The following is a 16,312-nucleotide window of genomic DNA, read 5'->3' as shown; positions in this document are numbered from 1 at the left end:
AGAGCCAGCCAGGCTGGGCTTGACCCAACCTGTGTCAGCTCCTTGAAAAGATGTTCAGTGCTAGACCTTCAATGGCTTTGGTATACTCTCTGCTTTGGCAGATTTGAGTGAGAGAAGACAGATCCTAAAGAGAAAAAAAAGTTCAAAGGAAAAAATAAAAATGACTGGACCAGAATAAACCACCCTAACCATCTTTCTGTGGTGTTTTGCTGACATTGTGACTTACCAAACAAAAGTCCCTAAAAGTGGAACTTATGCACTAACTGTAAAAGATAAAAGGTTTGAATAGATATTGAATACCTATTCATATCCAGCATGAGCTTTATGCACAGTGTTTAATTACCTCACAAAAGTCTTTCAGAAGTAAGATCTAAACTGACCTCAATTTTTTTGTATTTTTTGAAGTTACAATTAAAAATAAACAAACAAACTTCATAGTATCTACTATGGGCAGAATCAGCAAATGTAACCAGCAACAAAGGCCAAGTCTCCTTGGACGTTCAAGGGGAGGAGATAAATAGCAAACAAAGGGACAAACTCATGCACAAGCACATACACCTGCAACTCCTGCAGGAATACAAAGTGGCTTGGAACAGGAGTGTTACTGCTTTTTGTTTTTCATTGTTTACACTCTGTCCATTTATATAATCTAACTTTAGTCATTTTCACACACTGCATTCTCATCTTTCTTTTTTTTAAAGATTTTTTTTATTTATTTTATTCATAAGGAGTACACTGTAGCTGTCTTCAGACACACCAGAAGAGGGCGTCAGATCCCATTACAGGTGGTTGTGAGCCACCATGTGGTTGCTGGGAATTGAACTCAGGACCCCTGGAAGAACAGCTAGTGCTCTTCACCACTGAGCCATCTCTCCAGCCCCATTCCCATCTTTCTCTCCCTGGACCTGTACTTTTGTCAAATCTCCCTACCCCATACTTTTATGTCTTTTTGTGTACAGCCATTGACTTCAGAGTTTCTTGACTGAGCATGGGTGGATCATTTATTGGAACGAGAGCAACTTATTAGTGGCTGCAACTTACAGCCCCTCCTCCAACAATACTTAATTGCCTCAGTCGGGTGGGGCCTCATATTGTGGATATCATAGCAGATCACCACAGCTACAGTAAGGTCACAGATACAGTGGCTGTGCCATGGCATGCCCAGGGACATCTTTATTGGAAGAGTTTTGTTTAAACATACCAGTCAGAGGAGGACTGAGTTTTGTTCAAGCAGAGACCAGAGTGACCACACAGAGATGTGGAAGATGAGCGTTTCAGACAGAGTGTTCAAAGGGAAGCCGGTCTGCTGTGTTGAGGATACAACAGGAAGACCAGCCTGGCTGGGAGGGAGATCCTGAGGAAGAAAGGGGCAGCAGGAAATGAGAATACAGAAGGAGCCCGGGAGAGCATGGAGATACATACACCATGGTAGGAAGTCTGTACTGTGTTCCAACTGTGAGAACTGTCCTGCAGAAAGATCACGGTGGCTGCTGTCTGGGGAATGGGCCAGCAGAGAACAAGAGTGGAAGCAGTCTGTGTGAGCGTGTCCAACCTGCAGGTTGCATACCGAAGCATGTGGCCAAGGGCAGCTAAGAATACGGCCCAATACAAAAATCATAAACCTCCTTAAAACGTTATGAGTGCTGTGTGTGTGTGTGTGTGTGTGTGTGTGTGTGTGTGTGTGTGTGTGTGTGTGTGTGTGTGTGTGTCTGTATGAGGTGATATTTTTGCTGTTGTAGTTTAGTTGGGGGTCTTTTTTTCATATGTGTATGGTGTGCATGAGGGCTTATGTGTACACATCTACATGCAGAGACCTGAAGCTAATGTTATGTCCTCCTCCATCACTTTCCACTTTATTTATTGAAACTTTCTCCCTGAACCAAGGAATCACCAATTACAGCTAGTAATTCCTTGCCGGCCCCAGGAATCCCCTGTGTGGGCTTCCCAAGTGCTGGAATTATAGGTGACTACCATGCCCCCTGGCATTTATGTAGGTTCTGGGGATCCCAAGTCTGGTTTTCACGCTGTGCAGCAAGTACTGTATCCACTGAGGTATTTCCTCAGCATCAAGTGGTGGCAGAGGTGATGTTAGTGTTTAGAGGGAGGGAGATTGTAACTTGAATAGGGGTTCTCAAGTGTGAACTCTGCAGATGATAGCATCATTTTGCAAGGACAAAAGATTGAACATTCTGCTAGGCAGTATTTCACAGTCCTTTCCAGGAGCTCTTGGTGGTTTCTTTAAAAGGAAAAAAAAAATACAGATCCTTAAGTGGCACTAATATATATTCAGGGTTGAAAAACAGTGATTTAAAATTAAGGAAGTGGGGTGGGAAATGGGAAGAAAATCGTGATTAAAAGGCTGTTTCTCCAGAAACAAATATGTTTACTATTTTAGTTTAGCATTGCAGGATTTATTCATCTCAATCATAGCAGTGAGTGGAAGCCATCTGAGTGGGTTTGGTTTAATGGTGGTGGTATTTGGGTTCGGTGTCTGTTTTCTCGCTCTTTGCGCCTCTTCTCCTTACTCTGTCTGAACTCTGCGTTCTTCCTACAAAGGAACTCGGGAAGTCATGGGAAGAGGTGCAGTTGGAAGACGACCGCGAGCTGCTGGACCTTCAGGAAGAGTAAGGCACCGCACTGCTGCTGTCAGCTCCAGCGTGGAGAGCAGGCAGATGGTTCTTTAATTTGGGCTGTAATTACCATTCCAAAGAGGGACAATAAGAAGAAAGTCTCTAAGCCATACACCCTTTCATGAAAGTGGCAAGGTTTTTAAATTAAAATAATTTTCCCATAAAAAAATCACTAACAATACTTTTGGGTGAGATTAGTTGGGGTTTGGGTTTGTTTTTATTTTGTTTTGTATTTCTACTTTTTCATACAGAGAACAGGACATACAAATACAGAAATAATGTCAGAAATATGTATTGTCAGTGTCTTAGGCAAAAACCTACTGCAGATACAACGGTGCATACAGAAATCCGATTAAGACTTTCTGATTTCTTCATATTCTTTTCTACCATACATAAAAATATCGTCAAAGGGAATTTAGATAAAGAAAATAAACTCACACTTTGAGTGGTCATATGTACTAATACATGTTAGACGGTCTGTTATGTGATTCTTCCATCCATCCCTTTGAAGTGGTAATGGTTTGAGTCTGACAGTGAGCTTGTCTCAGATCCCAGTTAGAAAGGAGCAGCACTGAGAGAGACCTCACACTCCGTACTTTCCGTAATGGGCATTTCCAGTTGTCTCTCTGTGCCCACTTTCCGCTTCTTACTTGGTAATGAGAACCTGTAAGGATCAGGGTGCTTTGGGGCCTGTAAGTAAAAGACGTCCACAGCCTGCCTTGCAGCTGTGTGTGGCTGTGCAGCTGCACTTCGACTGCAGCGACTGCAGCAAGTGAAAGTGCAGTGCCGGATACCAGTGTTCCAGTGCCGTGGCATGCGTAGCACTGCTCCTTAAGGGACTCTCCTGTCACTGCACTCTAAGTCCAAGAGGCACCCCAGGAGAGAAGGGTTTGTTTGGGCTAATGGTTTCATGGCTGGGCAACCACGGAAGCTGGGCTCCATCACTGCTGATGGAGCTTACAACATAACTTAGCCATCGGCGGATAAGAAAGCAGATGCCTTGGACCAGAACCTGAGCAGTTACAACCTGTACCTGCCTCCATGGCCCTCAGTCGGCCAAACTCAAGCTTTCTGTTAAAACAGTATACGCCCTTACCCCTGAGCCGTGTCTCCAGCCCTGCATGCCTTTTGAGTTCCCATTCTCCCACAAGATGTAACATTTACCCCATTTAAAATAATCAGTGTTTCCCTCTTGAAATATAGTGTAGGCCATGCTGAAGCACGTCCGCTCACATCCTGTGTATTGGTGCTTCGGACTAATAAGAGAACATCCCACCTCTTGATAGGTGTCCTTTTGGAATTAAATTTCTCTGTGTCTGGAAAATCACACCACGTCCATTCTCAAGTCACTGTTCAAAAGAGTGGCAAATGGGGAAACCAGGGCAGCACGTACTGGCTGGCTGTCATCTCATGCTTGGAATTCCAGACTCTGTATCTGAAAGTCGTAATAGGATGTGGCAGTCTTTCCCAAAATGTCACTAAATGATCGGTGGCATTTGCTAGGAAAGAGACACTAATACAACTCACCATGAGGTGCACCTCCAGTGAGAAGATGACCGTGTGTTCTGTCTTCTTTTTAACCTAGTGACTGGTCCGATTGGCAGGAGTACCCTGTCTCTGCTGTCTGCCTATTTTGTGAAAAGCAAGAGGAGACAATAGATAAATTGTATGTGCACATGAAGGTGAGATGCGTTTACCTTGCTTTAATTTTGTTTCATTCTGACAGCGTGGAGCTGGTAATCATTGGATCAACATTAACTCGCTGGGATGGTTTATGTCCAGCTGACAGGACCTAGAATGTCCTAGCAAAGGAGCCTCTGGGAGCGCTTGAGGGCTTTTCTTGACTGATTCATTTAGGTAGGTGACTACGCTGAGTGTGGGCAGCACCACTCCATGCACCAGTCCGCAACTGAGTTAGGAGAAAGGGACAAACAGCAGCGTTTGTCACTCTCTACTTTGTTCTTTCTCCATGAAGGTTTGTTGTTGTTGTGTTGTTGTTGTTGTGTTGTTGGTGTTGTTGTGTTGTTGTTGTTGTTGTTGTTGTTGTTTGTCAAGGTAAATTAGTCTCAGTGTGGAAACAGACAGGAAGCCCACATCCTCCAATCACTATTCCATTCCAGAAAGTACGCACAGAAGAGACAGGCCAGGTCCATCCAGGAGGGGAGAGTGGTGCAGGGTAGAGGGTGATTGACTAACCTGAGCAGACCGTAGCTTAGATGTCACGGCTCCCACCCTTAAGGGGCTTCCTTGATCATCGTAGCTCAGGAGATGAGAGATCTGCAGCCACAGTGACAATATCCAAATGTAGTGGGTTCTGGGGCCTTCTTTCTGGCCCTGCCTGTATTGTTGACTAGGGTAGAAAGAGCAAAAGTCTTGCTATTCACAAAGGTCAAGATCGAAACTGCACATAATGTGACCTTACAGCCACTCGGGGAGGAGAAACCAGAAAGAAGCACAGGAGCATCCGGCTCTGCTTCCCTCTGTGTCATGTTTATATTGAGGTGACACTTGAAGCCAGGAATTCTGAACCTTTATTCACTTCAGTATACCCAAAAGATACTCCCTATGTGTTGCTCTGACCTTGGCTAAATGCTGGGGTAAAGAAAAGAATATCTAATGATATAGGACAGTATCTCAACAGCATGGGAATAATAATAATAACTAATAATGATAATAATAATAAACAATATTTCTGTGGAGTTCTGACGTTCTCTGCCTGTCTTCTGAGTTGTGTCTGTCTATAGTTGGCATCTGTTTTTTACTCACCTTCAGTTCTCCTCATTGAGAAATACTGTTCTTGGTTCAACAAAATAAGGTCCTGGGCAGAGCTAGAAAGCCTATGGGCATATATTCTTGTGAGTCGGTTTGTCTTTGATAGGTTACCAGTAGGATGGATATGTGGCCATTTGTAGGTGTGTCACCATGTAGGGATAACATTCTTGGACTCCTCACAAGGCTCATTGGTCCTGCTCATTCAGGATGCTCAATCGGTAGCATGTCATGAACTCCTGAGCATCCTGCATCTACTGGTACTGCACAGAACGCTGCCACAGGGAACAAGATTGCTTTTCTGTGAGGTGACAGATTTGAACATTTATAGCACAGTCAACTGGAGAAAGGGGACAAGCAGAATACCATAAGTCTCTGTCTTGTGGCAGTCCAAAGAAAGGTTGGTTGATGTGAGAGTAGAACCGAAGAAACACATACACACACACACACACACACACACACACACACACACACACACACACACACACACACACACACTCACACACACACACACACACACCCTCTGACTATGTGAAACATCACATGCTTCTAGTTCTCTAAAACCTAGTTCTGTAATTGTGGTCCAGATGCCCTGTATGCAGGAATCACAACTTAGCACACACTTTTATCAGGCTAGATATTTTAGACATTGTAAATTGGCAAAAATAAGCTGTAACCAATTAAAGCGTTTCAACTAATTGATGCTCTGGATTGTGCTTTAGAGAACTGCTGACCATGGAGGAAGGTGGTTAGAATTAGAAGATATCAAAAGCAGAAGATGATGAACTCAGACTGCTTCTGAATCAGATGTCTGTTTATAGCTTTAGCCTGAAAGATTAAATAATTCGTATGCTTACAAATATGCTCCTTCCCTTTTTTAGGACACACACGAGTTTGATCTCCTCAGAATAAAGTCAGAACTCGGTGAGTTTGGTTGGGAAGTTATTTTTTATGATGCTGCGCTTTTGTGGACCCTCCTGTAAGTGATGCCGGTGTTAGCCATGACTAAGGGCTGCAATCACATGATCCATCTCTGTGTAGACATTCCTAAATTCACTAAAGCGGTAATTCTTGACCATTCTGGATTCTGATCTTAAAAGGTTTACTTTTTTTTTTTTTTTTAATTTCACATACTTTCTTATGCTCTTCTACCTATGTGAGCCCTTTAATAATATGCAAAAAGAGGCTGGCAGAAAGAGCACAGGTAGCTTGAGGCTTGGGGTTTTTTATTATTATTCGTTTATTTTGTTTTTGAGACAGAGCTTTATTCACTGTGCAGCTCTGGTTGACCTAGAATTTGCCATGTCTGTCAGGCAGGCTTTAAACACACAGAGATCTGCCTGCCTTTGCCTCTGAGTGCTGAGGTCAAAGGTGTGCACTATCACACTTGGATAAGAGCTCAGGTCTCTGAAGTCAGATTGCAGTAGTGTCTGACTCCAGCACATACTATGTATGTGACATTAGGCCTCGGGGCAGGAAATTATGCACTGTGTGTTCAACAATCATACTGCAGTGTGTGGCAGAATGCCTACATGTGTTATTACAAATGTGACCAACTGTATAGCTCTCAGGGTGACTATCATAGAAGGATTAGTGATGCTGCGTCATAAATTACTAATTTCCTAGTGGGTCTAATACACTGGACTCCTGGATATGTGGCTTGGCTTTGCTGCCATTCCAAACATGCGTATGTATTACACATACAGTTTGTTTTCTAGTCAGGACCATACACTGCAGAACCAACAGCGTGGTATGAGATTGAGACTCCACCATTTCCCAGCTGTGAAATCTCGAACAGTTTCCCAATGAATAATGTTGATGTAATGATTCCACCCATGATGATGGTTTGGAGGATGAAATGTATTAAGACATAAAAAGTGGTTAGCATAGACCAGAGCATGCAAGCCCTATTTTGCTGTCCATTATTGTATTTTAATTGTTCCATGTCTTCAGGTCAGCAAATTAGGATAGGGTGTTTCCTGTAAGAAATTATAACAAACAATTTTTCCATGTTTTCAACATAAAATTGGTCAATATTGTAGAATTATAGATCTTAAGATATCATATCACATGATATCATACAAATATTTAAGTTTTTAATATATCAGTTTAAAACAGATTAAAAATTTTTAAAGAAAATAAATTAATGCCAATGCAGAAATGGTGCTGAAGGTTGTGTGATGGTTTGCAGGATTAAATTTCTATCAGCAAGTGAAGCTGGTCAACTTCATCAGAAGGCAGGTTCACCAGTGCAGGTGCTACAGTTGCCAGGCAAAGTTCAAGTCCAAGGCAGAGCTAAGGACTCACATGGAGGACGCTAAACACACCTCACTGCTTCCTGACAGCAAGACGTGGGATCAACTGGAGTGAGTCCTGCTGAACCGAACATCACTTGTGTGACTTCAGTGGGAGGGAGGGAGTGGATGCTAGCTACCTAAAATTCAGTGTCCTCAGAGAATATGAAATTAGGCCTCCACAGAACTCTAACCAAAAAACTCTGGTTATCCCTGTGTGGAAGACTTCCCATTGATGAGGGCCAAAGTCAGCCCTCTGTTTAACTGGTACGCTGGTCTTAGTCCTCTGTTTAACTGGTACGCTGGTCTTCGTCCTCATAGACATTAGAGATGGAAGAACATGGCTGTGGTTTTGTTTGGTCTTTGAGATTTTTACTTTTGAAAAGAAAAAACTATTTTTGACTCAGTTAAAATTTTGGAAGGACCCAGCTTTGAGTAAATAAAGGAGTTGCTGGTTTTTAGCTGATAACAGAGCTGCCCAGTACTGGAGCAGGCGGCCTGTCCAGCTAATGTTTCTTATCACATCGGGCTCGAGTCAGACAGGAAGGGTCAGAGGAAAATCAACAGAGGTGTCGCCCAGCACAGCCCTTGCAGCTAATCAAAGTGTCAGTCAGGGGACATGGCAAAACTGCTGCTGTGTGTGCTGCTGCTGTGTGTGCTGCTATGTGTGCTGTGTGCTGCTGTGTGCTGCTGTGTGCTGTGTGCTGCTGTGTCATGCTGTGTGTGGGCCGCGGTGTGCTGTGTGTTGTGTGCTGTGTGTGCTGTGTGTGTTGTGTGTGTGCTGCTGTGTGTGCTGCTGCTGCTGTGTGTGCTGCTGCTGCTGTGTGTGCTGCTGTGTGTGCTGCTGCTGTGTGTGCTTCTGTGTGTGCTGCTGCTGTGTGTGCTGTGTGTGCTGCTGTGTGTGCTGCTGCTGCTGTGTGTGTGTGCTGCTGTGTGTGCTGCTGCTGCTGTGTGTGCTGCTGCTGCTGTGTGTGCTGCTGCTGCTGTGTGTGCTGCTGTGTGCTGCTGCTGCTTGATGTTTTCATGGGTTTTACTCATTTGTTATTCGGTGTATCTGTGGTTGCTTCCAGGTATTATTTTCCCACCTATGAGAATGACACTCTCCTGTGTACGCTGTCTGACAGTGAAAGTGACCTGACAGCTCAAGAGCAAACTGAAAATGTTCCCATCATCAGCGAAGATACATCCAGGCTGTGTGCCTTAAGACAGAGCAGTGTTCTCAACCAATTGCTGCTCCAGGAATGCCTGGAAAGCTAGGAGAGGCTGCTGTGGGCGCAGTGCACAGGCTGCTGCGGGCGCAGTGTTGCATGGTTTCCTCCTGGAAGACACAGACAGAACAGGAGTTCAGATTTGATCATCGACACAGCATTATTCATTACTGGAATCATGGTTGTTGTTAATGAATTTTTTTTTCAAGAAATAAGAAAAATAAAACATGTTTTTATATTTGGACTGAGAAATTTTACTATATGGTTATCTTAAGTGATTTTATTTCATAAACTCATAATTATCTACAATATGGAGAACGTAAAAGCCACAAACATTGGAATGGATGAACCTGATTTTAACCCCTTTATCTTAGTCTCCTTCCCATGAGCCTGTCACCCATTAAGTCACAGAATTCAATGTGATTTCTGTACTAAATTGGGAGCCTGTGAATTATTAAAACAGGACCCACCAAAGCAAAAACAAAAAAAAAATTGCAAAGGTCTGGATAATGCACAAATTAGACTTTTTAAAAAAGTCAAACCTGATTGTATTACAGTGTTATTGTTTTCCTGTTCCAAACCCCATAGAAATGGGCACAGTATAATTAAACTCACTCCACCAAAATTATGTGCAGCTATGTGTGCGCTTTCCCTACTATATATTATAATAGCAATAGTAACAGAGATAAGTCTGTGAACATAACTGTAGCGGCATTATAACACTTAATAAAGTTAAAAGGAACTTCTTAATATATTTATTTTTCCCAGGTAGTCTCAAAAATGTCTTCTTATAGCAAGGACCAACTGTGACACACATAATATATGACCTCTTATACGATGCACTTAGGAAAACAAAAATCAGTCTTGTGAATTTCTACCAGAAATGAATAGCTTGAATAAAATAAACACCATGCAAACCTCAGTCAAGTGACAGTCTGCAAAATAATTGGCTTTTACGCTTATAAAAACGTCAAGGTCATTTTTTAAGAAAAAGCTAAAATTGTATGCCACACTAAGGAGGGCTAAAGATAGCGTGATGGATGGGTTGGATGAGGGAACAGGAAATAAGCATCTGACTTTCCATGAGAGGCAGTGGAATTACTGCACATGTCTGACAGGGTCTGTAAACACTATGGGGTTCACATTAGTTACTCTTCTTGCTTTGACCTAAAGCTGAAAAAAAAAAAGCAACCTAAGGAAAAAGAGATTTATTTTGGCTCACAGGTTTAGGTAACAACCCACGAGGCAAAGAAAGCACAACAGATATGGCAGGAACTGGCTAGTCAGGCTGAAGCTGGTGAAGAATGGTTTTTTTCTTTTAATCTGGGACTTGCAGAGTCACACACATTTAGAATCGGTACTCCTACCTCAATAAAATTGAAAGTCAGGGGTTGGGGATTTAGCTCAGTGGTAGAGCACTTGCCTAGCAAACGCAAGGCCCTGGGTTCGGTCCCCAGCTCCGAAAAAAAAGAAAAAATAAAATAAAATAAAATTGAAAGTCCCTCACAACTATCTCAGATGTTTGTCTCCCAGGGGACTCTAGATCCTATCAAGTTAACAGTATCAACCATCACAACATTGCCATTAATTTACAGATTTTGATGATGATACTGTAATGTCTGAAAATGTTCTTGTATTTAAGAAATCATCCCCCCAAAACATTTAAGGATGAGGAAGCAATTTGCATCTTACCCTCAGAAAATTTGCATGGGCATAGAAAAGGAATGATAAAATACATGTGTATTTTATATGGAAATTCTTGGGATCATATCAACTCCTCTAAGTCTGAAATGGTTTAAAAATATCGTTTTACATTAGGTTTACTTAATTAGGCCCCAAATGAAATCAATAAATTACATTCGGTTGATGTGGTTTTTCTGGACACCTAAAAGGTCTTATATTCCACAGCAATTCATGTTTCCTCCGTTTTGGGGTGTGGAGAGGTGGGAGGCAGGAGTTTGTGCATGTAAGTCCATGTGTAGGCTACACAGCTCAAGTTTGAGGGTATCATTCCTCAGGAGCCACCTACCTGATTTTTTAGGGGAAGGGGCTTAGCGGGACCTGGGACTCACCAGTTTGTCTAAGCTGATGGCCACCAAGGTTCAGAGGTCTATACCTACATCTGCATGGATGGGATCACAAACATGCCACCATGCCTGGTTCTTTATGTGGGTCACAGACCGTTGTGCATGTGTGGTAAGTACTTTACCATCTGGGTTATCTCCCCAGCCCCACATTTCCTGGTTTTTAATACCACTGTTTATTAAACTGGATCCTTTGTCTCACTTTCTGAACTGAGATCCTTTAAGCCATGTGATTTTGCATGTTCTATTACGCATAGGGCCTGCCATGGTACTTTGGATAACAATGACCCCCATAAATTCATTTACTTGAATGCTTGGCCTACTAGGAGGTGTGGCCTTGTTGGAGGAATAGGAAGTGTGTCACTGTGGAGGCAAACTTTGTGGTCTCATATGCTCAAGCTAGGCCAAGTCGGGGCAGTCTTCCTCCTGCTGCCTGTCCCTCAAAAATATGCCATCAGCTTTCACTAGCCCGATATGTTGCACACCTCCCCTTCTATTTTTCATCTACCCTTTGTAGTTTCCTTAGTAATTTGGGGCTAAATATATTTTTTTCAGGTAATACAGAGAGGTAGCTTTCTAATTCTGTTCTTTCTTTACAATTGAGACCCATACATACCATGTATGCTATACAACACTGGCTTCTGGGGTTCTAGGCTTCTGTGGTTAATGGCAGCCTGTGTGATAATACATTGCCTGGATTTGTAAATTACATCTGATCTGACCATATCTTTATATGCCCACAAGTCAAGTTCTGCAGAGAGACACCCATGTAGGCTTTTTATTAGAACCTAGCAAACACAGTAGACTCCCTTATTGTGAAACGCCTAAGTAAAAAACTAAGTAAAATTGCCATAAAAACAAAGGTTAAAAAGACAAGTGTTCTCCTGTCTCTAGAACACTGTCTCTAGGAAACAGATTTGTTGGGGGAAATCAAACAGTGTCTGCAGTGTTCTCTAGATTGTTCTTCAGCTTAGAACAGGAGCAAAAGGATGTAAGTTAAAACCAAGAATAGCAAGCTTCCGAAGGAGAAAGCTTTGGGGGTGAGAAAAGTGTTGCCTTGGAAAACAAGTCAGACATAACAGGAAAAGTGAGACCTAAGGAAAGGCAGCCACTGGAAGAAAAGTTCTTGGGTTTAACTCATAAGATGCTATTCTGGGGGTAGAGGGGTCTATTTTAATGACCAAAGGAGTAAATTAAGCCCAATCAAATCTAACAATAGAAGCAAAATTCCAGCAAATCACAGTGGCTTTCTGAGGGACCAAAAATGCAGGCAATTACTAGCCAAGGCCTCTCTCAGCTGTAAAGACTCCTTGACAAGTAGCGATGGAGAGCTCGTAAAAATGGACAAACATCTGGATGTAGAAGTGTATCTATAATCCCAACACTTAGGCGGCTGATGTAGGAGACTTACAAATTCAAGAGAGCCTGGATATATAAATAGCAAGATTGTCAAAAACCAGAAACAGACAGGAAAGATGGTTCCATACCCACAAACAGCAGATTAAACAAACAGACCAAGAGGTGGGGGTGGAGGGAGCAGCAATAAACAGAGATAGAGAAGAATAAATGAAAAGAAGCTGCTTGAGGTTTTAATGAGTTTGTAGGTGTCACTCCAATTAAAGATAAAGACGTGAGTGCTGTTGTACCCAGGGGAAACATACCTGGGAAAGCTTTGGAATTAAGACTCAAAATGAAGACAAGAATGGTAAACTACAAAAGGATCCAGGCTTAGATTTAAAAAAAAAAAAAAACCTACTTTAATTATGACTCTTTAATACTTCAACCTCCCTTCTAGCCTACCACTCACCAGAGGTAGGGGGAAAGAAAGGTTAAGAGGAGAGAGAGGGTTTGTGGACCTGTTTAGTAACAGTTCCTTGGAGAGATTCCAATCTTTGTTGTCAGCAGTCCAGTCCTCTAGCAAACACCAACACACATCAGCAGCAGCAGCTCCATCCAGAAAATAATTCAAGGTTCCGCAGATCACAAGTTCTTCGGTGTGTTTCTCTCTATTAAATTACCAAAAGTGATAATCAGCAAAGAGAGCAAGGCGAACCAATGAAGAGCATCATCAGCAAAGACCGGCATCAGTGAAGCCCACCAATGACCACCAAAGGGTTGCAAGGCAAACCAATGCAAGAGCATCATCCACTGCTGGGTTACTATTTATACTCTTTCCAAATATCACATATCTGCTCGAGCATCCACTCCAGAAAAATATCACATATTCTTTCACCAGGCAGTTTCCAGAAAAACACATGTATGCTCTCAGCAAAACATCCTCTCATGTGTCTGCTTCAGCAAAACATCTTCTCATAAGAGTTTCCAGAAAAATATCACATGACTTAATTGAGTCCAATGACACCAAAAATTTCCACTTCAAGGCAAGATAAATGAGAACTGATCCTGAACTAGAATATACAAAGAAGAGATTCTCATTCGTGTAGAAGTGTGGGAAGGATGTACTATTAACCAAAAGGCACTGCTCTGGTAGGTTGTTGACCTCTTGCTTGGAAAGATAGCCTCACCTATGTTTAGTAATTGAAATTAATAGTTAAGCCTAAGGCACAGAGTATGGGGAAGAAGACAAGAGACTCCTTTGCATGAGGAAGAGAAACTCATTACTTAGCACAATTGCTTTATCTACTCCTTCCTCCAAAAAGGGAGATGGATGGGTTTTTTCTTTTACGTTTTTCTTTTTTCTTTTTCTTTTTTTTTTTTTTTTTGGCAGAGTATTAGAAATATTGTCTATACTTTTTTGATTAGGTTGTTTACTTAACATCCCCAATCCTCTCCTCCCAGTCCCCCCCATCTCCCTTCCCTCCCCCCATCCACCCATCCTCTCTTTCTCCTCACAAAAGAAGAGGGAAGCCTCCCATGGATATCAACCAGCCTTGACATATCAAGTCACAAAAGAGTAGACTCATTTTATATTGAGGCTAAACAAGGAAGCCCAGTTAGGGGAAAGGGATCTAAAGGCAAGCAGTGAGAAACATCCCCTTTAGGAGTACCACATGAAGACTCTGCTGTCATATATGTTCAGAGCGCCTGGATCCATCCCATGCATGCTCTCTAGTTGACAGTGCAGTGTCTATGAGCTACCATGGGTCCAGGTTAGTTGATTCTGTTGGGTTTCTTGTAGTGTCTTTGACTCCTCTGGTTCCTTCACTCTTTCTTTTCCCTCTTCCAAAGAATTCTCCAAGCTCCATTTAATGTTTGGCTGTGGGTCTCTACATCTGTTTCCATCAGTTACTGGATGAAATCTCTCTGATGACATGCATGCTAGGCTCCTTTCTGGAAGTACAGCAGAATGTGGGCTCTCTCTCATGACATGGGTCTCAAGCTGGGCCAGTAATTGATTGGCCCTTCCCTTAAATTTTGTTCCATCTTTTACCCCTGTACATCTTGTAGGCTGGACAAATTGTGAGTCTAAGCTTTTATAGTTGAGCTAGTGTCCCAATCCCTCAATTGGAGGTCTTGCCTGGCAAAGGAGATGACCATTCAGGCTACATATCCCCCATTGCTAGGACTCTTAGCTAGGGTTACTCTTATAGAATCCTAGGAGTTTCCATTGTCCTGGATTTCTAGCTCATCCCAGAATGTTGCTCCCCAAATACCACCAATCTAGTTATCTCTCCCACTACTCATAGCTAAGCAAACTAAAAGGCAGAGAGAGTGTATACAAATGAACAAAGTCAGAAATGAAAAGAGAAACATAACAACAGACACTGAGAAAATCCAAAGAATCATTAAGTCTTATTTCAAAAACCTGTACTCACAAAACAGAAAGATGATTCTCTTGAATCAAGATCAGGTAAATAATATAAGTAAACCTATAATCTCTAAGGAAATAGAAGCAGTCTTTGAAAGTCTAAAAGAAAGGGTGTGGGGGAAAGATGGTTTTAGTGCAGAATTCTACCAGACCTTCAAAGAAGAACTAATACCAATAATCTCCAAATTATTGCACAAAATAGAAACAAAAGTAACCCTTCCAAATTTATTTTGAGGCCACAGTCACCCTGATACCTAAACCATACAAAGACTCAACAAATAAAGAATTTCAGACCAATTTCCCTTAGGAATATTATGCAAAATACTCAATAAAAGCAAAACTCAGCCACTAAAAACAAGGACATCATGACACTGCAGGAAAATGGATGGAACTAGAAAAAAATTATCCTGAGTGAGTACATAATGGTATGTACTCACTTATAAGTGAACATCAGTCAGAAAATACAGGATAACCATGTTACAAACTACATATCATAAGAAGCTAAGTAACAAGGAGGGTATAAGTGGAGATGCTTGAAGATACTCCAAGAAGGATAGACTTTGGGGATGGGGATAGGGACTAGGGGCAAATTGGAACAGAAGGGATGAGGTGGGAGAGGGCAGAGGGGGAGGACTAGGAGAGATGGATAGATTTTTGAACTGTAAATTTGGAGACCAGACACCAGTTTCTTAGTCCTTTCCTCCAATTACTGCTTTTACCCTGCCTTTCTACAGAGCGAACACATCCAAGAGAATCTAGAATCTCCTTCTCAAACACAGACCAAAACAACAACAGCAACAAAAACAAAGTAATGACAATAAAACTATGAGCAACTCGGAGCAATGTTGAGAATGGGAAAATGGTCTTCTCCAGGGAAGAGCCCTTAATTGGTTATCCAGGACCAAGAAATCAGTCTGAGATTATACACCTCCAGATAACATTATACACACTGAGCAGGTTGTATTTAAAATTTAGGAATGTATGCATATACATGAACAACAGTTAAAGAAAAAAAGGCCATAAATAGCAAGGAGAAGTACATGGGAGAGATAGGAGGAAGAAAGTGGAAGGGAAGAAATGATGTACTTGTATTAGTTTCAAAACAATAAAAAATTATTTTAAAAAAGTAAAAAATATATACCCTGGCTGCTAGAAAGACCATCTTCCAACATAGAGAAAAGCTGTCCCAAAGAGCATCCAGAGAGGTTTCTGATGCAGAAGAATCATGATCTAAAGAAGACCTACTATGGAGTTTTGGTTGCTTAAGCCAATAAGGCCACTTTATTGCATAGAGCCTTTAAGTAGGTCTCTAAACCATGCAGTTGACGAGTCTTGGCTGACATCAATGTCTCCCAGTGTACACAGGAAGAAGTGCAAGCCTCTGATCCTCTTTGAGTGTCTCCAAGCTTGTCCCACTTGTCTGAGTGCCCATTCTTACTGAGCAACCAAGCCCTTTCTGTTTATGAAATATAAAGCCTCACGTCCCCTACTTTAATGTTTTCACATCTGTATCTCTGTACATTAACCTTGGCTTATCTTCCATGTACCAACTGGCCCT

General features: G+C 42.0%; 1 protein-coding gene across 1 annotated transcript in view; it reads left to right on the top strand.

The window, feature by feature from the left end:
- Nucleotides 1-9,153, top strand: part of Znf277 (zinc finger protein 277) — a 54,078-nt gene extending 44,925 nt beyond the window's left edge. The window contains exons 8-12 of the mRNA XM_032909101.1: nucleotides 2,557-2,624; nucleotides 4,216-4,312; nucleotides 6,281-6,323; nucleotides 7,591-7,765; nucleotides 8,764-9,153. Of these exons, the coding sequence (XP_032764992.1) occupies nucleotides 2,557-2,624; nucleotides 4,216-4,312; nucleotides 6,281-6,323; nucleotides 7,591-7,765; nucleotides 8,764-8,950 (570 nt within the window). The 3' untranslated portion in view covers nucleotides 8,951-9,153. The remainder of the gene's footprint in view (nucleotides 1-2,556; nucleotides 2,625-4,215; nucleotides 4,313-6,280; nucleotides 6,324-7,590; nucleotides 7,766-8,763) is intronic.
- The last annotated feature ends 7,159 nt before the right edge of the window (nucleotides 9,154-16,312 follow it).

The sequence above is a fragment of the Rattus rattus genome, chromosome 7 (genome assembly GCF_011064425.1).
Source record: "Rattus rattus isolate New Zealand chromosome 7, Rrattus_CSIRO_v1, whole genome shotgun sequence".
NCBI lineage: Eukaryota > Metazoa > Chordata > Mammalia > Rodentia > Muridae > Rattus > Rattus rattus.
The sequence above is the reverse complement of the archived record's forward strand: the minus strand, read 5'-3'. Positions and strand labels throughout refer to the sequence as shown.